This window comes from Meleagris gallopavo, chromosome 9 (assembly GCF_905368555.1).
Source record: "Meleagris gallopavo chromosome 9, MGAL_WU_HG_1.1, whole genome shotgun sequence".
NCBI lineage: Eukaryota > Metazoa > Chordata > Aves > Galliformes > Phasianidae > Meleagris > Meleagris gallopavo.
The window spans coordinates 1,357,075-1,383,703 of record NC_139412.1 but is presented as its reverse complement, the minus strand read 5'-3'; the positions used below and the strand labels follow the sequence as shown (position 1 = coordinate 1,383,703).

Sequence of the window (26,629 nt, the reverse complement as noted above, 5' to 3'; positions counted from 1 at the left end):
ACTGGAGTTGGTCATTGCCCAACCTATTCAGATTAAGTTCTTGTGTAAAGCACAAGCCAGGTATTTTTTAGTGGAAATGCACAAGTCGTGTGCCCAGGTACTCACAGAATCCTGCAGCTTGGCACCGGGAACCTGCAAGAAGGCAAGAAACCCCACAGACCGTAACCCCACTCCTGTTCCTGTCCAATAGAGGAGGATCCTTCCCCAGGCAGGAGAGGAACCTCTCAGTTCTGACATCAGTCAGCATGAGGAACCATTTGCTTGCACTGCAAAAGAAATATTTCTTTTGCTAATGGCACCGGCACAGGAGACAGTCAAGGAGGAACAACGTGAAGTGATGCTTCCTATGGACAAAATAATAAACACATTGTATGGCAATGGGAAATGGAGTGAATTGCAGGAAGTGGGGCTGGCATTTCTGCAGCTCCATATCCCCTCCTTGGGGGCAGCTGGGTCTGCTGGGGGCCTGTTCTGCTGCTGAGTGTTTGGCTTGGACTAAAACCATGGGAGTTCTTGTATGGGATTGCAGAGGACAAGCTGTCGGTCTCTGATGTGCGACAGATCAGACAAGCTGGTTAAGTGGGATCTGAGGGAGCTCAGAGATGAGCAAGGCAGGGGGATGGGGTGACAGCAGGAGATGAGGTGCTGGGGATGCCCTCATGGGGATGGGAATATTATCCCTTCTGGAGGTCCATCCCACACCTTTCTGTAGACTGGAGAGGAATCTTAAAGAACAAGAAAAGTCAGCAGCCACCAATGCACTTCAAAATGGCCTCTGATCCACGCGAAGGAGGAGCTGATCCCATTCTGTTCTGCAGGTGCAAGGGACCACTAGGAAACTCAGCTTACGCTTGCAAAAATGCGTTTATTTCTGAAGCATCAGTTTTTGGAAAGAACAACGTAGGATGAGCTACACACTTGCCATAACAGTGCATTCGACTTGTTCTCACCTGATAAACAGAGAATTGTAAACACAGCAAACAGCTCCCAGTTCTTACTACAAAGCTACAGAAGCTGCAGTAACACAATGTGAATGCTACTCCGTTTGGATGAGCATCTTTTGGCATCCTCACTTATCTGCTTGTGAGATTAAGTTCATAATACTGTTGTTCATAATCATTCTCTCACCAAAGAGAGGAGAACTGTGGCAGCTAATTGGGTTCAATCAACAGCTGGTCGCTGCCTTTGAGAAGAGCTCCAGTGTAATGGTTTTCCAAACCTGGATGTTGAATTGCCCCCACTTTGTTCTACAACAGTCAAGTAAAAAACTGTAATATGCAGAAAAATGTTGGGTAAGTGAAAAAGTAATTAAGAGGAATTGTGTGGTTAAAATATACCCAGCAAGTGTGTCTGGTATTTTATCTGCTTTGTAGCAACATGTGAGATGGTGCCACTGAATGCATTTGTTTTGGAAAGACACGGGTTTCAGAGGGAATAAATCCGTGCTTCTGTTCAGCAAGAGTCCCAGTTATCACGGGGAAACCATTGTTACACACATGGGCAGAATTTGGCGTAGAATTTGTCACATCTTAGGGAAACCAGCCAGGGAAGGGCACCTTTCTTCTCTAGTGCACGTGCCCCTGAACCCCGAAAGAAGGACCTCACGGTGTGGTCTCAGCACTAGGCTGAGGGAGCTGTGCACATAATGGGGATGAGGACCTGCGTGGTGCCACTGGTGTCACCCAACCCAGCAGCACTGATGCTGGGTCCTCACTGCTGGCAGTGGTGTTCCTTGGGTGTGAAGGGGACATGGAGAGAGGAAGGGTCCTGCTGTGCAGAATGCGAACAACCTCACAGCACTGGCTGCAGGGTAAGGCACAGGATGCATCCACAGGGAAGGAACACACATGGAGCAGGGTGAGAAGAAGGAGTTGATGAAAAGAGCAGAAAGAAACGAAGCAGTGGTAAGTGTGATGACCAGAGCAATGCTCTGAGAGCTGGGGCAGGCGGCAGCGAGCTGGGGCTCCGTGCTGGAGCAAGCTCACACATCTGTGTCCCTGAGCATGGACAGAAAAACTGCTGCTCGCTATTCCTGACCACTTCGCATGCATGGTGTGCAGAGAAAGCACTTCAGCAGATGCCAGTGTATGGATGAATAATCATCTTTGGCTTGAACAAAGAGCCTCTGGAGTTGGAGAAATGGAAAGAAGAACTCCTAGGATGTTTCCACCATTTCCCATCAAAGGCTTTGGGGATTTTCCACTCCCGCTGGGTCAGGAGGGGGCATCACAGCGGTAGGTGCAGTCAATGTCTGCTGTGTCAGTCCAACACGTTAATCATAAAGTTTTATCTTGTGTGTATTGAAAGATTTCCACTGCTACAAAACTCCCCTGAACAATCGAGGGGTCTTCTGTAATGGAGTTGGTAGTAGAACAATCCTGGGTTTCAGATGAAATATCTTAATTCTCTTAAGCTGGCTTGGTTTCATTCCTTAACTGACGACGCACTCTCTTTGCTCATTAGCCGACTCCTGATGGCCATGCTGCTGTGCCTGGAGATCTGGTCCTGAAACTCTGAGGTCATAAAGAAATAGAGGATCGGATCCAAGCAGCAGTCCAGACTTGCAAGAGTTAAGCAGAAGGGCTGGGTGTGTAGCGTGATCCTGCGCAGGAGGCAATCTGTAATAACGTTCTCTTTCACCATCATGTAGAAGAAGAAATTGATGTGATACGGTGCAAAACACACAAAGAACACGATGGCACAGGTGGATACCATCCTCGAAGCTTTCCGCCCCTCGCTGTTGTTTTGCACCGGTATCCGGAAGCCCCGAAGGGAGACCTTTGTTTTCCAGGTACAGAACACGATAACGATGAGGGGCCCAATGAAGCCAAAGAGCTCCGCGGTGGCCGTCATCGCCACGGTGCCCACTTTGCTCTCGATCTGCCGCACCTCCAGGTCTGCAAAGCAGGTTTTGGAATTGTTCTGCAGGCGGAAGCTGCGCATGATGGGGAACGGGGAGCAGGCAGCGCCCACAAAGAGCCAGACGGCCGCGCTGATGGCGATGTCGTAGCGCCGCTTCCAGTCCTTGGCCTTGAAGGGTTGGTATAGGAAGAAGTACCGCTGGATGCTGATGCAGGTGAGGAAGCAGATGCTGGCGTACATGTTGAGGTACTTCAAGTAGAAGCACAGCAGGCAGAGGAATCTCCCAAAAGGCCACGTGCGGTTGATGTAATAGTAAATCCGCAGCGGCAGCGAGAGGACGTGCGCCAGGTCGGCCACGGCCAGGTTGATCATGAAGATGACGGCTTTGTTCTTCTTGCTGATGAAGCGGCACAGCACCCAGAGGGCAGCGCTGTTGGCCAGCAGGCCGGGGATGAAGATGATGGTGTAGGTGGCAGCGTACAGCGTGGATTTGTACGTTACGTTGGGATCGGAGCAGTTCCAGTTGCTGTGCGTCATGATGGGACTGCTGGGAGCATTTGGCACAGGAGGGGGAGTGCGGGTCATTCCTGGAGAGAGAAAAAGCAGTGGTTGTAAAGGCAAAGGCGCTGCAAGAGTTGTCTGCATTCACATTTCCTATCTGACAACACTGAGGCTCAGAATGTCCCCTGCATAGAATATGCTGCTACCTTCTTCAAATCTGCCCCCTCCTGTTATTACTGCAGAAGAGACAGGACTGCTACCGCAGCATCAGTCCCCTTGCTGTGCTTTCCAGTTTCCATAAGCATAGGAGAAACTATGCCACACTGCTCATGGAAGAGCAGGAGGAGCTTCCCATCCTGGCAGCTCTAACCCATCTGTGACATGGCTAGCAAGGAATACACAGGAGGAAGGTGTGTGTATGGGAACTGTTGAGTCCTCTTCTGAACCACTGAGCACCTGGGGAAAAGACTTGGTCAGCCCTGAGAGCACAGATGAAAGCAGTTCACCTGTGCAACCAGAAGGGGTGGAGCCTGGCTGCACCTCTCTTAGCCCTCATTTAAGGGCTGAATGTCCCTGAGGAAGGGTCTCTGGTTGGAAATTCCTCTTGTCTGGAGTTTTCTCCTTGAGCCTAAATTTTCAAAGATGGGTGAGCACTTTTTTTTGTAACATCTTTCTATTGCACTGGTTTCCTTGTGGTTACATCTCCTGTAGCACCATTCCATTGCCTTGATCTTTCTGATTGTTACAGTGTGCCATAGCCTGACTTCTACAAGAAAGCAACCACATAGCCCAGTGACCAAAATGTGGATGCCAACAACTGGATTATGCCTGCGGGTTAAGTTACAGGAGTTTGGTTTTATGGGGTATTTCCCCACAGGGTTCTAACTCTTAGTATAGTGATTCCCTTCCGTGTCTAAAGTGACAGTTAACACTGAATATTGGCTTCCTGTTTCATAGGACACTGCAGACACTGCTCCCCTGCTTCTGACTCATTTCCTGAGAGCAAAACTCGCATGGGGCATTTGCCAGAAAAAGAAGCGTCTCTGTAGGTAGATATTAGTAACTCATCCCCTGTTACTAAGGCTTCTTTTTTTTGTGCTGTAAAAAAAGATTAGAGTTCTCAAATGACAAAGAGCATAATTAGTGTTGGCTTTCTTCACTTTGTTAATTGGGGCTGCAGGTGGCTTCAGCCCTGGGCTGCTAAGTGTCTGCACCTACAGGCTTTATTAACAGGAGCTGCTGACAATGCTGCTTCTCTTTTTAACTTCTGTTTCATTTTCTCATGATTTGCAAAAGGCAGGGCTATCTCCTGCCATGTGTTTGGGTTTAGCAACTGAGCTACATCCTTCAGCCGTGCCAAATAGCAAAGAAATGCTGTAGCTGGGGGGCACTGCCCATCCTCTCCTTCACCGGGACAGCAGATAACACTTAGGTGTCCCAGGCCGGGTCCATCTGTAGCCCCAGCAGGACACCTGCTGCTCCCTCATCACCCTCCAGGTGAGCTCCCACTTTGCCAAGAAGCCATTAAGCATCACTGTCAGAGTTATTAGCTGCCTGCATGCCAAGGTCAGCCTGACTGCCCCATGCTCTGACAAAACACAACGCCAGATGGCCTCTGGCCACTGAGGATTGGGTGCATTTGCAAAATGTTCCATTTTGAGAACATGCTGCTATCCAAATGCTGGCCAATGGATCTGTGATACTCAGAGGGGCTGAGGTCAGATGAGTCACAGCAGTAGGTTTGCATGTCGGGGTTCCAACGTACAGTTAGACTTATTTACATTTCATGTGACAGCTCAGAACTAGGCTGCAACAGCAACTATCAGAGTAATCAGGCTCAGGCTGCTGACTCAAAGCGGCCACCAAACAGAGATATTTAGGGTAAATGTACATGTCCGGGATGTATATCTGCTGTAACATGAGAATGATGCACATGCTTGGTCTCACATCTCAGCCTACGTGCTCTGATGGCGGCAAGCTGTGTCCAGACACCCAATGGGCACCAGTGGGCTGCAGCAGCCTGAGTGCATGGCAGAGCCCCTTACATGGAGAGATCCCCCTGGGCTTTGTCCTCATCTGCTAATTGTCCACAAGGTGTCAGAGTTAATCAAAACTTCTCCTCTTTGCCCAGTTGAAGGTAGTTTTCTAAACCCATAGGCAGATGGAGGGGCAGAGGTGGTGGTGTGGTGTGGCCACATCCTCATGACTTTGTGTTGCTATCTTCTAGGGTGATCCTAAAAAGAAGACTGCTGACATTAGGGAGAAAATGCTCTGGGAATTGGTATTCCTATCCCTGCTGTTTATGTGGAAACAGTGGAGGTTGGGATCTTCAGCCTTCAGAGCCATAGGTTGCAGAACCCTCTTTATGAAGGGGCAGGAGATGTCCCAGCTCCATTACCTGAGCAAATGTAAGGATATGACTGGTGGGCAGGGGGTGCATGGGGCAGCACTGGGGCCGTGGGGTGAGGGACAGCCTCTTCTCTGCTTCAACTGGCCTCAGGACTGGGCATATCCAAGAACATGGACTGAGTGAGGTGACCCTGTTGGGTGCAGCAGCATTAATGCCATCAATGTGCGCATGGCTGATTGCTGCTCGTTGGCACGTGGTGGGTGCTGAGAATGATGACTTTGCTACAAAGTCATTAACAAAGACATGAATCCATCCCTTCAACCAAATTGTACAGGAGGCAATCTAGCAGTGGCTATGAGTGATTGACCTGATCTCAAGGTTCTTGGGAAAGGAAAGGAACTTTGCTGCTCCCTAGCTCAAAAGCAGCCCCCTTTTCCTTGATGTGGAAACCTGTCCTCAGGCTTTGCCAGGGGGCACTTCAAGTAAGAGAGGACTTTCTATGGCAATTCCTGTGGGATCTGCTCTGCAGAGTCTGTGTTTCTGAGGCTGTTGCAACAAGGAAAGAATGAAGCATGCGTATAACCGCTTGTAGCGGGACAACTTGGAAGCACAACATGGCATTTTCAGGAAAACACAGCTGCATTGCCCCCTTCCTCCCACTTTCTCAGACTGGAGGTAACTCCCTCTCCACCCCCCTCACCTTCCTCCCCCAGGGCGAACACAGACACACACAGATGCCCCTGGTTGTCTGCAATCAGACTTCCTATCTGCAAAGCTGTTCAGACAGCATTTGCTATACGAAGCATCAGCAAAGGCTGAAGTCCTCGAGCTGATTTTATCAGCACTTGTCTCCATGTGTCACATCAGAAAGTGTTTTTTGTTGGTCCCTCACACCACACTGAGGGAAGTCAGCTCCTAATATGCAGTTTAAAAATAAAATAAAATAAAAAATTGGTGATAAATCTATGTAATATTATCTAAGCACTGCTTCACATGGAGTCTGTATTTCTGAGGCTATTGCAGCAGGGTAAGAATGAAGCGTGCACAGAATTACTCGTAGCAGGATAATTTGGAAACACAACATGGCACTTCCAGGAAAAAGAGATTCATCTCAGTGCAGCACAGTGCTCTGCTGGCTGCCTGCAGCAGGTTGATCTGATTACAGCACAAATTCTTCTGTCCTCATTTCAGGGCTGCGAGTATCTCACACTTTCGCACTCATGCTTCAGTCTGAAACCTCTGTACTCAAGTGGAAAGTCCTACAGTTACAGGTATTTTTTTTTTTCTTTTTCTGTTTTTCTTTTTCAACAAAGAAAATTGGAGCGGATCTGGGCTGTTCAGATTTTGGTTTGCATTCTGCTCTCATTCCTACTCCCACAGCTGGCTTGGGCAGCGCAGCCCCACAGTGCAGTGCCATTCCCAGTGCTGGAGGTGTGGGCACAGCAGTGGTCCCACCGCCCACACCAGGGCTGAGCTGGGAGCTGGAACCCTGCCTGGAGCAGCTCTCTCCTTCTGCACCACCTGCTGCCCCAGTGCTGCTGTCTTCCCTGACACAGGTCTGCGGTAAGCCCAGTTTGACACTGACTCACCCTCAGTACTTTGATTTACTTTTCCCTTTTGATTTGCTTTAAGAAATTTCAGGTTAAGGTCCACCCAATGTGGATCTCATCCATCGCTGCCAAACTGCCCCTGGGCTGTGCTGTCGAGCTCCTCCTGAGCACAGGTGAATGCTATCCCATTGCTCCTCTGACAAAATATGGCTTAAAAGCCCCAGTGAATGAAGTTAGCTAAGTTTTAGCAGGTGGCTGCATTGAAATTTCAGTTCTGAGCCTCAGCACTCTTGAGGACAAAGCCACATCCAGGCAGCCCACTTGCATGTCACATTGTGTCCCCAGCCTCCAGCAGTGATGTCCCGCCATTGTGATTCAGGCAAAGAGCAGCATGGATGCCACATGGGCAGCATGAGATTATTATTCCTTTAGTGGCAATATAAATTGCTGTTAGGAAAAAAAAAAACAAAAAACAAAAACAAAAGGAAACCCAAACAGATCTGCTGCACTTCCTCTTACTGCCGAGTGCTGTTTTAAAATAAAAGATATTCTTGGAGAAATCAGGTAAAGGAAGCAATCCGGGCCCAGCAGTGATCCTGGGGAGCACCGGGAGCTGCCCACGCTGAACCTTTGCCTGCTCTGGTGGCAGCAACTTCATGCAGCTGCTGTTGAGCCTCCTGCATGCACTCGTGTGGAGGATAGGAGCACTCGGAGGGCTGCTGTGCCAAGAGCCAGAGCTTCCCAGTCCCCCTCCCTGCATGAGCTGAGCCCAGGGAAAAAGCGTGGGAGGGCAACACCCCCACAGGAGACCCTAAAATCTCATTAATGCTTGTTCTAGATCACAAAGAGAGAGCGTAAAAGCAGCCTTACCTCTTCAGGCAGTGACCCAGCTGGCTCAGCGCTGCAGGCAGGAGGAAGTGCGCCGGCTGCAGCACCGCACCAGCCTTGTTTACACCAGCGTGGCAACCTGCGTGACATCACGGCCTGCCCAAAGGTGATGCTTTGATGTGTGCCTGTGGTGTGTGGCTCTGCTTTGGGGGATTCAACTGCTGGGTTCCTAGCCCTGCAGAGCCGAGTCCTGGATGGGTGTATGCGATGTTGTCCCAAAATGGGTTTCATGTGCCCTCATCTTTGGGGTTTTGGCTCCAGGGTGGCTTGGATCCTCATGATGCTGCAGAATGTCCTGAGCAGAGCAATGCTGCCACTGCCTCCCCTCCAAGTACTCCAGCACAGTGCTGAGCTGACCATGGACATGACCCCAAGGTTCCTGCAATCAGCTCTGCCTCCCACCCAAGGGGCTCAGTCACAGCCCATGGCTGCTCCATCTCACCCACTCCTGCCCCCAGCAGAGCCCAAATTCCCAATAGCTTTTTATAGAGCTCTCTTGAGCCTTGCTTGATGTTTCTCTTGCTCTTAATAAGCAGACTGCTCAGACTAGAGGCACTGAAGCTGCTGCCAGAAATGTTGAGTGGTTGCACTACTTAAAGTGTTTCCAGCAGTGGGGTGAAATCTCACTTCACCTTTAATCTGGGGGGTTAAATGGGGCTCAGCCCTCTGGTTCTCCAATCCATTGAATTTTAAGAGTGTGCAGAGGAACACTGCTGTGCCCATGCCCTGATGGGGGACAGTGGGCATGAAAGGATGCAAAACTAATGGCTCTAATTCAGGTGATTATGGCCCACAGTGAACAGCCTTAAAATGCCCTGCTGTGCTTTATGGGCTGCCCTGCTTCCATCAATTGTCAAAGGAGCTTGCTAGAAGTCAGAAGATTGTCAGATGTTTATTTTAAAATCATTTACAGGGGCTTGATGAAAAGCAATACTGAGCTGTTGGCCAATACTGCAGCGTTTATCAGTGCATCCTGTTTAGCTGGTTTGTAAGCTGTTGTAGCAGCTGGAATTCATCCAGTCGCAGTTGCCTGTCCTGTGTGGGCACCACTCAGTGCTGCAGCTCAGCAAGGCAGAGCCTGACAGGGGAAAGAACCTCAGGAGCAATGATGGACCTGAGCAACATTTGGGAAACAACCTTTGTCCCCCCGGCAGGTGGAATATCTGCATGAGCCTCCTTCTGCAGCCCTTTCAGCCTCACTCAGCTCATAAACTTGACCAATTGGAGCCAAAGCCATGCTCTTTGGGCAAAGGAGAGATGAAGTTGACCAGAGCACGTGTTGGTACATGGAACACATTGCCCACCTCGAAGTGAGCTCTAATAAAAGGAAAAATTGTAGAAGTGCACTGCGTATGTGTGAACAGCTCTTCTTGCACACCAGGCTTGGAACAGCTCAGCAATTTGCACACAAACGGCTCTATGTTCAGTGCAGGTGGTTGTACATAAAGCACAGCAACAGCACGGCAGTTCTAACAGCTCCAGCCACGGCACCTGCAGATCTGCTCTGCTGAAGTTCTTCACGCTGATGCTGACCCAGCTGTAAAGTGGGGATGCTTTCAGCTGTCCCAAACAGAAGGATGTTTGTTGTCTGGGCTTTTGTAAGAGCTGGCTGAAGTAATACAGTCAAAACCCTCTCGGGTGATCACTCCAATTCCGTGCTGCCATTCCTAAGGGAGCTCAGTGCTAGGACAGGGCAGTGGTGTGAATCTGGGGAATAGAGATGTGCTGCGTGTCAGTTTCCTATGTGTGTTATCATGCAGGCAGGGAGTGAGGAAGAGGTTTTTTGCTGATAAAACTAAATATACTCTAGGGATTTTGTAGACAGTTATACTGGTTACAGAGGTGCTTTCCCCATAGATTCGCCCTAATTATATAGGTAACACTTCAGTTTGCATACCATGCTGGAAATTGTTCCTGTTCTGGTTTGGCTCATCAGAAACTTTTGCTACCAGGATGACCTGTAGGAAAGGAGAGCTGTGCTCCTGCAAAACGCCACGAGCAGTGATGTGGGAGTTGGAACCCAGGGCAGGACACACACAGTGCAGGGAGATCTGCAGCACCCCTCACCTTGCTGTCCTCTGCCTCAGCAGTGAGAAGGATCCCCTGGGCTCTGCCTGGGGTTGGGAAGCTGTGGGGGTTCAGTTATTATTACTATAATAATAATAATATTCAATGTGTTAAATAAAAATTATATATAAGGTTTTAATATCTATTTATTACATATGATACGTGCAGCACGTAGCAGGTAGCACACATATGTTATATGTCACATAATTATATTTATGTGTGCATCATCCTTACATGTTATAATCATTTATTTATAGGAGTGCAACCAGGAAGCGAAAAGCAGATGTGGACGTTGAAGGACATGAATGCGTTATTTATTCGAAACCCCTTTCCATCAGATAACAGAAAGAGGAACGCTGACAAGCATTTCAAAATGTGCTGCTTCCAGCTCCCCCCCTCCCATGATGGGAATCGTTCCTGCCTTGGAGGGCTACAATTGAAACAGCCATAGGGGAAAGAGGTGTCCTGGGAGAAATAATTTTGGAGTACCTGGTGGTATTTTTGTGTTTTGGAGTTGTGAACCCTTGCCAGCACACCTCAGGCTTCATGCACCCCAGCTGAGTCCCTGGACCCCCAGAACTGGGTGGCACTGGGATTTTCCCCCAAGAAAATGCTGCTGCCAAAGCAGCCACAGGCAGTCATCCAGTGGAGTGGTTGTTTTCTCACTTTTGCTGTTTGCTTCTAAAATTCTCTTATTTCAGCAGAAACTAGGAAGGAGGAAACGTCTCTTACACTGTAGCAATCCACAGCCTCTGAGGAGCATTTTCCATGCCACTAAAAATAGGTTTATCCATTGCCCGGGCTGAAACTTCTTTGCTGTCCTTCCCAGTTCCAAATCCCCCAACACGGTACCTCTGGCTTTTTGGAGAGAATGAAAGAAAAGGAGGGAAGGGCCAGGAGGGAATGCTTTCTTATTTGTCATAGCATGATGGTTTTAATTGCTTTGCCTGCTTTGTCCAAGAGGATTGCAAATGTTCTGCTTCTAAGGGTGTCAGTAGCTGTAAGTAACCCGTGCTCTACAGCAGCTCCAGCACTCCTGTGTGTGTTTCCTTACCTGCCCACATCCTGAATGCATCCCAGCATGCCTTTGGGAGCACTGTGCTTGTTTCCAGCAGTGCTCCTGCAGGACCCAACTCAGTGTAAATGTCACACGAATGACAGAGTTTGCAGAGCTCTGTGTGAGGGTTCAGCTCTTCATGCACTGCTGCAAGGAATGGAATCATAGAATCACCGAAGTTGGAAAAGACCTGCAAGGTCACGCAGTCCAAGGAGGTTTTTCCCATCTCCCAGTACCAGATCATTGTATGAAAGGAGCTAGGTCAGCTCTGCAGCAATCACCTGCCAGCTATGGCAACTCCTACATGACTAACCACCTACTATTGGCAAGCCAATTAGAAGAAGAGTGCTAATGAAAGCCACGATCCTGGCATGTAGCAGTTCGCCCTCAGGATGTTGCCATTGAGAACCTACATGAATACAGTAGCTGGCTTTCAGAAAAGGAGGCTTTCAACCTGTGCAGGACCACTGGGGCATCCCCCACAGCTCATGCTACTGCTCGAGGCAGCAGGTTTTGTAGCTTTGAAGAGCCTGGCTCTGCTGTGGAAAGTTCATGAAACCAGTGTGGGAAGATCCATGGTTCTGAGTTCATCTATTTGCATCTTTGCATTGCTTCCTCTCTGCAAAACAGGCCAGAGGAGTTCCCTCCCACCTGTTTTGTGATGCTGCCTATAGGCACTGGAGCACACAGCATGCTTTTGGCATGCACAGAAAGGCAGAGGAGCAGGCACTGAGAAGACTGGAAGGAAAACAACGATGCTTCAGCAGCCACTGGTGTGCCGATGTCCTGAATGCTGTCCGTGATGCTGTGGGCTGTGAAGTGAAAGGCAAGCGTTTTCATGTGAACTGGAACACAAAAACAGTGCTTTAATTCTATGGGGGGATTCCTGAGGCTGGAAAATACCCTTCCAGCAGTCATGAGCCCCTCCACTCCTGTACTTCATCGTGCTTCCCCTTTCACTTCAGCTGGGCAGACAGCAGCAAATGTTTCAGCAGAGATCTTGAATAAATTGAAAAACAGGAATCAGTTGACAAGACTGAGGTCAGGCTGCTAACGTCCACAAATGAGGTTGGTACGCAAATCAAACTGTGGGACAGCAAATGTCAAAGCAAGTCAGCTAAACTGACATATTGAAGTACTGGAAGAGGCATGGCACTAATGCTAATCCCATACAAGATCCGTTCCTACATCCTGCCCTAAACCAAAGCCACCTGCAGTTGAAAGAGGATGAAATTCTTTGTAACTTCACTGGTTGTCCTTCAGAGTCATATTCAGGCATATAGAGAAGGGTCTGAGGCCCAAGGAGCCACTGATGCTGCTGCTGACCGACACGGCCAAGAAGAATGTAGACTGGAAAGCGCTACCCAAGGCCCAGACAGGAAAGGGTTGATAGGGATGCAGGGGAGGGTACAGCTACACGAAGAGGGAGAAGTAGGGCGACGGAAACACTTTGTGGGACCACACTGCATTACAATTAGGTTATTTCCCAAGGGAGGTCTGCATTGCAGCCATTGTGCAGAGCTGCCACCGTTCTGGTAGACTCGTGCAGTTCAAGGCTGGTAGGGGGATCTGTCAGACAAACGAAGTGCCTTATGGACATGAACACTTACCTAGGCACGTGCCTAGCTGTCAGGTTGTAAACCTCTTCAGAGAAAAAAAAACAAGTTTGATGACATCAGCAACTACCCACAAAGCCACTGATAGTGAAGTCATGCTCCAGCTCTGCTTGGGGGAGCTGCTGGCTGGTAGAGGGCCCCTAGTGCTCCTCTTTTACTTATAAGGACCTAGGTAAGCTGTTATTCTTGCAGCATGTAACAAGATGCCAAACTGCTGAACTGCTTGGACTCCACCAAAGCTGAGTACTGCTAGTTATCAGTGCCAAGGCTGCTCCTTCCTGTGGGTATGGAGGGCTCCATCTCAAGTCCTGCAGAACAGCAAGCTCCCGGCAAACAGGCAGAGGAGATCTGGGGAGGGGATTGGAAAGGAGCTGTGATGTCCCACAAAGAGGTGGATTTGGGCTTCTGAAATCAGTGGGAGGGCAGCAGCCAAGGGAATGCATGTCAGTGCTGGGGCTGCTTCCCAGCCTGGCGAGTGCTGTCCTTTGCTCACATCTCATGGGGACTGTTAGCTCCATCTGTGTGCTGGAAGCAATGAGTAAGCCTGTACGGTTATGGGCAGTTTCCTTTGGATAGAGGAGTCAAGATTTCCTTGGCAATGGCAGTGCATTGGCCCTGTTGATTTGTTTCAGTCACAACTTCTCCTTTTGATGGTTTCTCCAGTATCTCTGTATTTAGGTCGTCTCCTTCTCCCCTCCCGCCCCTATTTTCTTGCTTAGTTTTGTCTTTCACTCACCAGACGCAGTTTTTCTGTGACAATTGAAGAGGAAATACAACACAGTATCTTAATTATGTCTACAGCTTTCTGCAGTTGTGCCATGTTTAAAGCAAACAAAGAGCACCCTTCAAACTCTGGGATGCCACGACTCAGCTACATCTGTTTTTCTTACTTTTTATCACCGTTTTCTACCTTTTAAGTTTCTCCTTTTTTTTTTTTTTTTAAATTTTCTACCCTTAACATGGATTATACCAAACCACCAGTTCCCTATACTGTACTGCTGAAGTGCTGGCTTGCTGCTTAATTCTAGCAAAGAAATCAGCTCTGCTCGAAGTGCATCTGAGCTGTGTGTGCAAACACTAAGGGCATTAATGACAAACACCTCTCGCAGATGACTTCCCACGCACACTGCACGTTTAGCTAACACTAAGAAGCCAGATCACACCATTCTACACCTCCTGAGGAACCAAGCATCTCTCATGCTTCTGCCTGCCTTATAAAATTCAGGTTTTGTTGCTTTCAAATGAAGTCCTTTAAGAATACTTGGGAGATTTGGCAGAAAACCTTTGAGATTATAGAATCATAGAATCATAGAAAGGCCTGGGTTGAAAAGGACCACAATGATCACCTAGTTTCAACCTCCCTGCCACAGGCAGGGTCACCAACCACCAGAGCAGGCTGCCCAGAGCCACATCCAGCCTGGAGATTGGGATAATGCCTTTTCATCTAAACCTGTTGGGTGGGCTCCACATGTAGGACATCCCAAGAATTAGTTAAAGAGAGAAAGCATTCAGGAAGCCAGGCTGAGAGAATGCTTTGTTTCTCCTCCACTCTGAACTCAGTGGGAGATGCCTTTTGGTCACAGGGCATGGCATAGAGCCCTGTAATTCCAAGCAGCACAGCAGCCCTCCTGCACCCTGGGCAGCAATGCAGAGCAAAGAGCAGCCGTGGGCTCCGGCTGTGAACCAGCTTTGCATGCAGCTGTTGCAATTTCTCCTTTCAGGCCAGACTATCAGGCTGTGTCTGGCTGTGGGTTTTGGTTTGCTTGTCTGCTTGGTTTGCTGAGCCGTATTGAAGCCCTCTGGGGTGTGTTTTTCTGTTTGCTCTTTGTAAGCAGAATGCAAACGTTTCCCAGACCTGCAGGCAGTTCTCAGGTTCCTCTTCCACACCGACGTCACCCCCATCCCTACTTCTCAACATCTTTGCACATAGATAAAAACAAGTTTCGCCACCGTAGATGATAAAACTGATTGCCTTGGGGAGCTGCCTCTCACGTACTCACAGAGCAACCGTCCTTTCTTGAGAACGATGAGGCAGTTTTTTGTTTTTAAATAAAAAAAACCCTGGTTTGTGGTCAAGGCATGCACGGTGATGTGAGAACTTTGCTCAGCAGAACAAAGGTGTCAGGATGCAAAGATATCAGAGGGATTCTTATTTCTCCCTTTCTGACTGGGAGGAGAACTAACAGCTGGAAGAAGTGCTGTACAGCCTGTATCAGGGATTTCAAGTTAGCTCTATTAGTGTCTATTTATTAGATTGCCACGGAGCAGAAGGCATCATGCTTCATCAGAGCAGTGTCCTGCCTTCTGTCAGCAGCCTCAGCAGATGCTTCAGAGGAAGGAAAGAGATGCCCTCCCTGGAGTGCGCGGCTGTAATGCAATATGTGTCAGAGCAGCAGCCAAATTCCAGAGAGAGAATGAGAGGGGTATGGCCAGGGCTGGGGAGGGCTTCACCGCTCTGACAGCAGCTGTGGGTAACCTATGTGTGTTCAGACAGCTCTGGCAGGTAGGAAGTGATGTGTGCTGAAAAGGATGAGCAAATCCTGAGCAGTGAACAGAGCAGTTTGCAGGAGGATAGAGGGATGGTGAGCTTGAGTAGTCTGGCACTGAGATGGTGTTGGGCACAGCCAAGTCTGCTTTGAGCTGCAGAGCAGGGAGAGTCAGGACTGACTTCACACACAGTCCAGCCAAACCTGCAAGCAGGAAATGTTTGCTATTTGCTGGCAATGTGGTTTCTTGTTAAAACTGGCAAAAGTAATTAAACTTATTCTCCTGAGGAGTGAATGGGTGATGGCAGAAAATACATTATTTTTTCTTCCTGAAACATAAATTAAAGCCAGAGAAGCTCTGCAGCTGAGAGAAGTCATTGTTTTTCTGTCCTCTATGCCAAAAGATGGAGGGAGGGCATTCCACCGCTGTGCTGTTTAAATGGGAGCCCTTTCCCATAAAGATCTGAACTCATCTCCTCCCGCAGCCAACAGCCTCTACTGTTACAGCTATATTTTGAAAATTACATGTTTAAGTCTCGGCTGCCCTTCATCTCACAGCTACTTTTGCAAGTACAGCTATATATAACTTCCTTCTGAAACTGGTCCAAGGTGTACGTGGCTGTTTTCCGCCCATGTGTGTTGGGGCTACAGCCAGCATATCAGTCTGTCCTTGCACAGCAGCACTGCTATGCCTGGTGCTGGGAGAGTGAAGCACGCTCCATTCATTGCAGCTCATGGGATTCTCCTCTGGCCCCAGAGATGAAGGCTCCTCGGGAGAGCAAAGCAAGATGCTCAGAGGAAAAGCTGAGCCCACGATGCAACCTTTTCCTCCTTTGTTTGACTCAGTGTATCTTGAACTCTTGGCAGCACAACTGGAAGAGCTGAGAAAGGAAGGGTGGAGAAGGCACCCTTCCTTTTTAAGTGAATAAGTGACAGGCGTGGTACTGAGGGCAGTCTCCCTTGAGGCATGGGTGGGAGCCCACCTCGAATGCCAGCTCCGATGGCGTTGCAGACAATGGGCACCACCACAGCTGCCAGGCTCATGGCTTCCATTTGTTTAGCCTAAGCATCTCTGCAGCTGTGTTCTGAGTGGAGCCCGATCCTGTCAGGATGTTTGCTGGGAGCATGGGGACTGGGCCACCTAAGTTCCCCATTAGGTGTGAAGGAGCTCTTTCCAGGTGGTCTGAGGCAGGAGTTGCCCCGAGCAGGGCCAGCTCAGGGCCTGTGCACAACTCCATGGACCCAGGTGGGAGCACAAAGTGCCTGCAGCTCTTCGGTACATCCATGGCAACGCTGGCTGTATATGGCTGCAGTTTTGGTACCTTTGTTCGATCAAAACCACTTCTAAGAAGCCCAGGTCCTTATTTCAAGCTCATTTTGGCTGCTTGGTCATGAAGTTGCTGATGGAAAGCTGATCACTGTTGAAGGCAATTGAGAGATTTCCTCATGCAGGTCACCAAACTGAGCTTTAAGAACAACACAAATTTCTCTCAGCTTGTTTCTCATTAAAAGAGTAAATCTGGGCAAAAGATTGCTAACACTAGAACACCAACAAAGCAGCTGCATGAACACAGGTTTACCTGGTCCGAATTCACTGAGCTTTCACATTTGTTCTCAACATCCTTGCTTTGGATTAACGTGCTTGGGAGGCCTCTGTCCTCTTGTATAAACTTGTCCTGCACTCCCCACTGCCTTTATTAGACCGAGGTGTGACTGCCCCAGCTGGGACTCACACCAGCCCTGGATGATCCCACGGAGCACAGCACGGTGCAGCTGCCGCAGCACACATTGCACTCAGAGCTCAGCTCCTGCACAACCAGCAGTGTGGCTGTAATGCTGCAGCTCTGTGCTGCGCTGCCTCAATATATTTATCGCAGTGCTGCAGGCAGCTTTACAGCCCACACTGTTTCATGCAGCTGTGACTGTTACTAGCTCTTCAGACAGCAGGTTGGGACCCTCCTGAGGTGTGAGATGAAGTACACTCGTTTGTGTATTTATGTAACATCCCTGATGAATTGTTTGAACACCCATTGACCTTTAAGGGCTCAGCATTAGGCAGGACAGCGCTATCAGCTCTGTTCTGCACACAAAGGGTGCAAGAAACACAAAGTACCGAGACAAAAGGCTTCTGATCTCTCATGTTCTTGGTCTCCTTACCCACGCAGCCTTTCCCATCGGTGTTTATGCAGCTCTGCCTCTGCAGCTGCCTGCCCGAGTGAGAGAACCCCACGCGCAGAGGCTCACTGCTCTGCAGTTTTGCTGATGGATGCAGCTGTGCCACACCAGCATATCGCCACACAGCCCTGCAAAAAGGTCTTCACAGATTTTAGGGCCTTTCACCCTTCATAAAACCAGAATGAGTCCAGCATACCATGGCAGTCTCAAATCACTTCCAAAACAGCAGCTGGTTCTCTATCTATTCAGTCTCTATAGAAAGTCAGCTGGCACGCAATTGGGATGCACACATTGCATTGCAGGACAGGGAGACCTCCTCATTCCTGTGCTTGTTGTCCCAAACCTAACAGTCACTAGGGCTGGATTCCGTGCTGTGCCATCCTTCCTTTGCTCCTGCTAGGGCTTTTTTTCTAAGCAGTCCTAGAAAGAGTCTGAGAAGGGCTACAGATGAGGTGGATCAAAGCTTTGTGCCAAGCACTGCTAGAGGATTGGGGAGCTGCTCAGATGCCAGCCCTGGCACAGCTCGAGTTGGCCAGGAAGAAGCAGGGACCTCCTCACACCAGCACCACAGCTTTGTCAGAAGCTGCTCAGGGCTTGGCTCTTGCTGCTGCCAAAGCTGTGGTTGATGGCTCCTGCAGTGGAAATCCACGTTCCTCTCAGCCTCCCCCTGCTTTTGCAGGGCCTCCTCACTACGTCAGCCATGCAGTGGGCATAGTGTACAACAGCAGGCAGCAGAGCTGGACTGTGAGAGGTGAAGATTGTCATCAAAAACTGTCAGCAGGTGTGTCCTGTCTCTGTGCTCAGAGGAAGCCAGGGAGACTTGCTGAGGGTCAGCCTCACATTTACAAGGCCACAGTCTCTCATTGTGGTCAACAGTTACGGTGGTGGTGAGGAGAACGAAGAGGCATCTACTGTGCTAACAATGTTGGTTTACTGGAAAGGGAAGAAGGGTTTTTAGGGGCCTGCCAGAAGGAAGCTTGATGGAACAGTGACTCAATCTCTTGTATAAAAGTCTGAGAGGCTTCATAGCAGTGACATTTGACAGCAGGTGCATCCAATTACAAAATCACTATGCTAATTATTATGCTATCCCATAATAGCCCTGAGCAGCCTCACCTGGGCTCCCCACACTTGCCCATGGCTCAGGCCAAGGCTCTCAGCTCCTTCTTGCCCTTAGTGCAGTCATGCTCATCTTCAGCATCACCTCTGGTCACACCACTAGCATAGACATCAGCTATGCAGTGCAGGTACCTTGCTCTGGGGAGAGTCCTTTAAGAGTCTGTAGGGGTCCTGTTGGGGCCCAAAGGAGCACTCTGTGCTTGATTAACGATCAAGACCATCATCCTTTAGAAAAATAACGTAGAGTTGGTAATTTTCACTGCTTCAGGCATACAGCAGAGCTTTGGGCTCCTTTAGTTACCAAGGAGAAATGGGCACGGATATGGTATGATTGTTTTAGTTGCCTGTTCTTGGAGATAACCTTTGCCATTTTGTCTGTTTTTCTCTGAGAACTAAAGGGAAACCCTAAATGCTAACTAGCATCTAAGATTATGTAAGTTGTGTCACGTGCTCTGTTTAGAGCTAATGAAAGGTTGAGATCAGAATCGCCTACAGAGTTTAGGCAGCAGAAATACAAGAGACTGCAGGATCTTGTTTTGCAATTTAAGGTCCTAATTTCCACTTAAGTGAGCTGTTAAAAGCCTTTTGATCCTATCCTGGTGTACCTGGGCTGAGAGTCAGAGCAGGATCTGAGCACTGTACTCCTTCAATGCTGTGCCTTTAGAACAGCTGTGCAACTGCTGTTCTTCCTTACATCTATGATGCTGCTGCTGATAGGCTTCTTTCCCTGCCAACATCTGACCCACTTCTTGCTCTAAGGCAAACATGGCTGTGGAGTTCATTTCAGCTTCATACGTTTGTATTTAGAGGGTTAATTATAATTACGACTTATTATCTTCTGGGGCCCGCTTGCTATTTTAAGATTATTTTTCAGCTTCAAGCCCAGGCTAAATGAACTTTCCCTTGCTGCACACGTGTGTTCAGAACAGGAAGGAACTTGACTTTGTCAAAATTTATTTCCCTTTTAACCTAATTATGTGACTATTTGTAACAATGAGCTTCAGTTCCATTTCAGATACTAAAGCATCTTCTGTAGGCAATTATTTGCCTCAGGCTACAGCGTCTACTACTGAAATTCAGTGAAATGAAAGAATTTGTACGTACAGCATTCAACATGGGTTACTGAAGTCTGTTCCTGTCTTGAACTGCTTGAGCAGAAGACGTGGAGCTGGAAATAAGATGTGTGTGGGACTACACACCAAGACTGCCAGTTTTCCCCATGCTTCTTGCTCTGAGCAGCTGCAGTTGTTAAAGACAATGCCAAACTCCCCCAGCTGCAGGCCCAGTGTGGTGATGCCATTCAGAAAATGGTGGCCAAAGTGGGCTGGGGGGTGGTGGGAATGGTGGAAATGGTGGCAGTGGTGCTCCCAGCAGCAGGGGAGGGGCCACTGCTTGCTCTGTGTGCACCCAGGTGCTGCTCTGAGACCATTCGCCTTCAGCTGCTGCTCACAGAGCTCTGTTGGAGCGGAAGGTCTCCTGCGGCCATCTCAGCAGCCCCATTGTGGCAGAGGGGAAGCAGTGGGTGTCTGCAGATGGGGCTGCCTGTGGTGAGGGCTCACCCCCACCAGCAGCCCCTGTGCCTCAGCGACGGTTTCTGAAGGAAGCAGTCTGTTAACTGAACCCACGGACACTTCTTGTTTTTGTCAGCCCACGCAGTATAACAGCCCTGTACGCTGATGCTGCCTTCCATGTAGCTCTCCTGGCAACAAAGATGTCCTCCTTTCCACCTTCCTCCTCTTGCTCTTCACTGCCTCCCCCATATCTTCCCTTTCCCAGTCCTCAAACCCCACCATCTCTTCTCATTTCTTTCCTTCTAACCAGTCCTCCTGTCTTCTTGCCCCCTTTGGTGCTGCAGACCTCCCCTTACAGGCAGAACCCCTTTATCTTTACATCGCCCACTTGTTTCCAGTCCTGTTTCTGCAATGCTGGCTCTCATTTTGTTCGTTTTCTGTTTCGTTTCCTTTACCTCTCTTCTACATTTTCTTTTTGTCTCTGAAAGCTTTCATTGTTCTCTAGAGAAGTCTTTATCCCTCACAACAACCTCCAATTTCAGGCCTACACTTTCCACCTGAGACCACCTTTTCCATCCAGCTCTTCTTTCATTCTTTCTCCCTCCAATCTTTCTCCCGCTCTTGATATAGAATTAAAATGCTTTTTCCCAGGTGCCAGTCGTATCTTGAACAGCAAATACTGTCCGCCCTTAATTGCTCAGGACTGTGCTTAATTAGAAAAGGAAAAAGCCTATGCTATGACAGTGATGTTAGGAGGTCCAAGCAAACCGCTGGTACTTTCAATTTGGAATGACGTAATGACTTTCTAAGAGGTGCGAAAGCTGGAGGGGCAGAAAGAACTTTGTTCTTGCAAACCTCAAAGAATAAATCATTTGCTTTGGGTTTACATTTTAACAGATGGTTCTTCTCTCAGTTATAACCACTTCTGTGTGTGCTTGGGAGCTGAGTTCCACATCAGCTTTCATGTGAAGCCAGGGGTCTTTCAGATTGCCCCTTCTCTTAATATTTCTGATCAACTCTCTTCAATTATGAAGACATGAGAAGTTCAGCCTTCTTAAGTAATAATCACTCTGTCCATCTTGTTGCAATAAGCACTGAAAAACTCTCCTAGAATGGCCAAGTTTCCTTTTTGGGACAATGATGCTCTGGTTCAGGGGATTAATAAGGAAAATCATCAACAAGTGCCTTCTGTACCTTTTTCAAGAGCCTCACTCTAATTCCCAGCATCTATAGGTGTGCAATTGAGTCTCTGCCACCTGTAGTGGCAATGCTAACTTATGGCCTGAAGCAGTGATGGAGCAGCTGGTGGGAAGGCAGGGCCAACCCAGGGGAGCTCAGGTGCATGCAATGCACTGAGTGATGGAAGGGATGGAGCCAGGATCCACCCCTGCACAGCCTTCATTTAAGGGTTGGCAGTGGAGGTGAGGGTATCTCTTGTTGGAGATCCCTGCCTACCTGAGCCCTTCCAAAGGTAAGCAGCTCTTTTCCTTCATTTCTGCATCTGTGGCTGCTGCATTTGGGCTCATTCTCATTTGCTTTAGCCAAAGACTTTGCCACCCTGCTATTATCATCCCATTCTAGCATTACACCACCATAATAACTAAGGGTATTACTGTCAAAGAATGACTCTGAACTTCAGGGAGACTGCTGGAGGGCAGGTGCAGCTGGAGCATTGCTCCTAGATCTGCTTGAAGATCTGGAAAACAGTGACTTCCCAGCTGTGGGGCTGCTCAAGTCAGAGCTTTCTCTCATTTTCCTTCCTGCACACACGATGGCAGTATGTGCCTTATACAACACTCACAGTATTCAATTTTAAAAACAGTGAAAACTTCTAATCCTTCTTCTGTATGGTGGCTTGCAAGAAATGAAAACTATTTCTTCCCCTGTGCTTAAAATCTCATCTTCCTTTCCTCTATAAAAATGCAATTCATTCTTAGCTCAAGGTGATGCAATGGGAAAAACCATTTGGGGCTTTAGAGCAGCAAATATTTTTTCAAACGGATGTGTCAAGGGAGGGACAAAAGCAGCTCAGAGGGAAAGCACCATCAGGAGCAGCTGTAGGGAAATAAATCCTGGCTGTGGGTATCGTTAGGATTTGAAGTGCCTCACATTGGCCTGGAGAAGAAGATTTCAGATGAGCTGAGTTTTTTTTCTGAAGGCCCCTTAATGGTTGTTTTTCCTTATTTCCTCTACTCACAGGGTCACATGGGTACCAGCAGTATTTTTCCTCCAAAAGCACCCTCAGCTTTCTGTCAGGAGATGAATTTGTGGAAGGAAACCCTCAGCCCCGCGTATTTTTTTTGTTTCTAATTGCATCTTCCTTCCGTGTCCACGGCTGCCCTCTGCTGCTGCTGCTCTCAGCAGGACCAGGATTCCAATGTCAATTAGCAGTTTTGGGTCCAGCCCTCACAGCTGGGCTTCTGGTTTTGTTGCCAATCTGTTGCCACGAGCTTGACCATTACCTTGGGCAGTTTCTCTGTATGACACAAGGGCAGAGTACAGCCCTGCTTCTCTAAGCAGCAGAGAAGAACTGGCCATGTGGATGCAATCATGTGTCACTGGGGAATGCTCTTCTTGTAAATAGGTCCCAATAAACCCAGGAGCATCTTTTACCACGCTCAGTGGTCAGACTTTTACAATGATTACCTTACAAAATAAAGCTTCTGAGAGATGTTTGCAGGAACAAAAGAATAGGAAATTGTTCATGTTCTGCTCTTCGTTTGGGAGAGGCAGCTGAAGGCCCAGAAATGCTGTGAATGGGTCTTAGCAAAGTGCTTTCAGCCTCATAGGGGTTAACTGGAGAAGCCTTATTCCAAATGGCAGTAAATGCAGGACTAGAAGTAATTCCCAGGTGTTTCCTGCAGGGTGTGTTGCTGTAGTGCCCTTGCAATGGGATGGGCAGGAGAGGAGATGGGGAGTGTGCATGTTCTGGGAATTCATGCAGAGTTGATGCTCCCACACGGCCTTGACTGACATCAGTGAAAGGGGAAAGTTTCAGGTCTCCTTGATGGGAGAGAATAATTGAATTTAATTGGAATTAGTCTTGTAATAAGCTTGCAGTAGAATAACAACCCAGTGAACTCCTGCTGGGAGCTGGTTCTTTAGGAATTACTGTGCAAGCAGTGATGGAGTGGCAATGGTCTGCCCTCTTGGGCCACGTTACATCATTGCATGTGGGGTCTCACAAGAAAAACTGGACCAGAAGTGTCTGCCCTGCAGGAGAGCTTCAGCATGTGATGGCTGAGGGATGCAAACAAGTGACTCACCGTGGTTTAACCTTTCTTCTGAGTTCATGCCTTAAGTTCCAGATTTTTCCTTCCCATCCGTCCTGCACCACTTCCCTCTTCTGCCTCGTTATCTTTTCTCTCCAGATAGGGCTCTCCTTGCCTTGTGCTTTGACAGGTTTATTTCTGCTCTACCACTCCTCCTTTGCCTGAGCTCACCTGGCACTTTCATATCTTTTTCCTGTTCTCCCCTTCTGTTATTTCTTCTAACCTCTATTTCTTTGGGGACATAGGAAGACTTCAAGCCCTCTCTCTTCAACCTTTTAATTTGATGGTAGCGTTCAAGACATCTGTCCAGCCTGTGTTAGCAGATGTCAGGCTTAGTTCTGACTCCTTAAGGCAGGGTAATGCATTTAACTGGGTAAAATCAAATTAGGTGGCTGAGAGGTAACTTGAGGAGATGCATTTTGGGAGCATGATTTGCCAGGCAGAATCTGGTTGGATTTCCAGGACTAAATTAATCTCCGAAGGTGGGATAAGACCGTAAGCAGGGCCCAGGAGCAGCTGACATCTCTGTGCCTGCAAAGCAACACGTACCTAGATGCTCGCTGCTAATGATCCTATTTTTTTCCAGGATCCTCCAACAGACAGTGGGCAGAGAAGCGTTGTGATGACTGTCCTCCCTGGCCCCATCTCATCAGTCCTGCAATGTGCACAAGGAGTTGTGCTGGTCTGCAGACCTCGTATGGTATCATTCAGTGACCACATCCCATAGTGCTGAGCATCGTGCCTTCGGAGTGGAGGTAAGGAGGCAGCTGCTGGATGTGGAGATGCCACTTTCAGACACATATGCTTTTAATGTTCACAAAGGCTGGAAGGAAAAGCTGTCCTATTGTCTTTTGAGCTGGAATAGTCTGCGTTATTGTTTGTCACATTGTCTAATGAGCTATTGCAGTCATGCCTTAGAGAACTGGGAGAGGGACACTGGAGAGCACTTATCCTAACCTCAGCTCTCACTTGAAATGAGCACCAGAGCCTCAAAGACAAATAGCGACACTGTCTAAATTCTTTATATTTTGGAGTAATTGCACCGTTGGTGCCTTAAGGATCTGCCCTGAATTCAAATCTGTTGGTGTTCTGGTGACATTTGATGTTCACAATGGGATGACTGGGCATCCGAAGTAAAAACCCAGCACACCTGGGCACTCAGACAAGCAATGTCTGGCTGCCTCCTTCCTGCTGCTAGATGGAGGTGTTGGCCATCAGAAGGGGGAATAACATGATGTTATCAGCACTCAGCCGCAGCAGTGCTTGTGTGTGAAGCCCTGTGCTAAGGGCAGGTCGGTGGTTTGGCTTCGTGTGTCCAAACTGCAGGTGTGCAGACTTGAGACTCGATGCCTTGTTGTTGTGTTGGTTTTTTGTTGTTGTTTGAGTGCTCAAAGCAGCGTCTGGGGGGCTTTTGTTGCTTCTTAAAGGAAAAGCTGTTGGTTGGTTGGAAAAACACCCTATAAAAACAGTTTCAATTTTGATTTATAAATAGAGCGTGCATGGAACAGGCATCTTGGCATGGCTTCTGAACTAGGGCTCCATTCTTCCAAGTCTGTGATAGCTCCAGGACAGCTCAGCAGAGCTTTCTAAAAGTGATTTTTCCCTTTGGCTTTGAGACACAGGGCTGTTAAGTTTTGTGTTTTGAGTCTGCTTCAGTCCTGCCTGCGGCACAGCTCGACCTGAGCAAAAGCAAGCAGAGGGGCTGTGGTCATTCAGAAGCAAGGTAAAGTGCGTAGGATGCTGTGCGAGGCCAGGAAGGTGCATGTCCTAAAAGGATGGGTTTCTCACTGGAGGAGGTTTTTTTTTGTAAATAGATCCATCTTAAACGTCCAGTTGATTCTGTGTGTTTGGCATCCAGTCTCTCGTAGTAGCAAGAAGGTATTTAAATCATGACCTTTTCCCCCTTTGCCAGCTTTCTCTGCTGTCCTGAGAGAGAGTTGCCATGGAAATCCAACTTTGCCAGGCTGTATGTACAGGATTAGGGCTTGGCTATGAGTTGAGAAACAAAGGGAGCTGGCTTGTCTTCCCCACCCTATACCCCCCCTGCAGAAAAGGCTTTTTATCCAAAGACACATCTTCAGCAGTGCTCTCTTATAATCAAAATTCCTTCCCTGATTTCCTGCTCGAGGCACAAAACTACAACATGAACCAATGCTCTGTTGCTATGGTGCTGGGAATAAATGGCCTTTTCTAGGATGGTCTCCAAAACGTGACTGGAGCTTGCTGGTTAACTCAGTAATTCAATCCCTGGATTATCAGCATCCCTTTGCATTTTGATTTATCCTGTTTTCCCATAGCTGAAATGTTTTTCGTGTGCAGATGAAGCTTCCTTCCTCACTTTTCATGTTCACATGAAAATGTGAAAGAGTAGCACCAATCAGAAACAAGCTGACTACCAGTGTGTTTGTCCCTGAGGAGCGGCAACCTGGCAATCTGTGACCACTCGAGGTCTGGAGCTATTGTGTGAAATGCTGTGGCTTCACCGCTGCAGTATTGGCTGGGGGGTGGAGGGTTTGAATTTCTTCTCCAAAAAGAGTGGTCAGATGCTGGAACGAGCTGCCCAGAGAGATGGTGGAGTCACTGTCCCTGGAGGGACCAAGAAACATTTAGATGTAGTACTAAGGGACATGGCTTATTGGGAAATATTGGCGACAGGTCGATGGTTGGACTGGATGATCTTGGAGTTCTCTTCCAACCTGGGGGATTCTATGATTCTAAGGCACTGTTTTCCTTAGCACTGTGACACAGCTGGGGCAGGAGGGCTCTTGGCATGGTGTGAGCTTGCAGCCCAACTGTGCTGCTCTATGCAGGGCAAGCTGTGACCTTGGGCTGCACAACCTGCCTGGATCCGACAAGCACCCCATGGCTCTGGCTTGGTGTTACACAGCTGAGAGGTGCAGCTTTCATCAGCTCTGCTCAGGCCCTGGAGTCCCCTCCCAGCCCTCAGCCAAGCACGTTAGCAATTAGCCGGTTACATTCTTCCTGCAAGTGTCCTCTAACGTATCTCTGGAACTCTGTATTTGAAGCCATCCAGTGTAATGTCAGTGATAGACAGACACCAGACCCTGTCTCTGGTCTTTATCCACCGCAGTCACGCATAGCTATGGCAAAATGAATATATTTATATATGCTTAGTATGTTTTCATGAGAGGGCACAGTGAAATATGCTCTTTTG

At 48.4% G+C, this 26,629-nt stretch overlaps 2 protein-coding genes across 2 annotated transcripts in view; one reads left to right on the top strand and one right to left on the bottom strand.

Annotated features, from left to right (window-relative positions):
* LOC116216923 (uncharacterized) overlaps positions 1–24,208 on the top strand; it is a 34,438-nt gene extending 10,230 nt beyond the window's left edge. Inside the window, exons 2-5 of the mRNA XM_085230540.1 lie at positions 6,905–6,984; positions 7,094–7,276; positions 8,102–8,257; positions 24,041–24,208. Of these exons, the coding sequence (XP_085086666.1) occupies positions 6,905–6,984; positions 7,094–7,276; positions 8,102–8,257; positions 24,041–24,077 (456 nt within the window). The 3' untranslated portion in view covers positions 24,078–24,208. The remainder of the gene's footprint in view (positions 1–6,904; positions 6,985–7,093; positions 7,277–8,101; positions 8,258–24,040) is intronic.
* LOC100539461 (putative P2Y purinoceptor 10) lies at positions 846–8,588 on the bottom strand. The gene is made up of 2 exons (XM_010715079.3): positions 8,134–8,588; positions 846–3,449 (listed from the first exon to the last, which is right to left on the bottom strand). The coding sequence occupies exon 2, from the start codon at positions 3,445–3,447 to the stop codon at positions 2,425–2,427; it is 1,023 nt and encodes a 340-aa protein (XP_010713381.2). The 5' UTR covers positions 3,448–3,449; positions 8,134–8,588; the 3' UTR covers positions 846–2,424.
* Positions 24,209–26,629: the final 2,421 nt, after the last annotated feature.

What these genes read in the sequence shown, in the direction of transcription:
- LOC100539461 (XM_010715079.3), bottom strand. Translation starts at nt 3,447, where the DNA reads ATGACCCGCACTCCCCCTCCTGTGCCAAATGCTCCCAGCAGTCCCATC.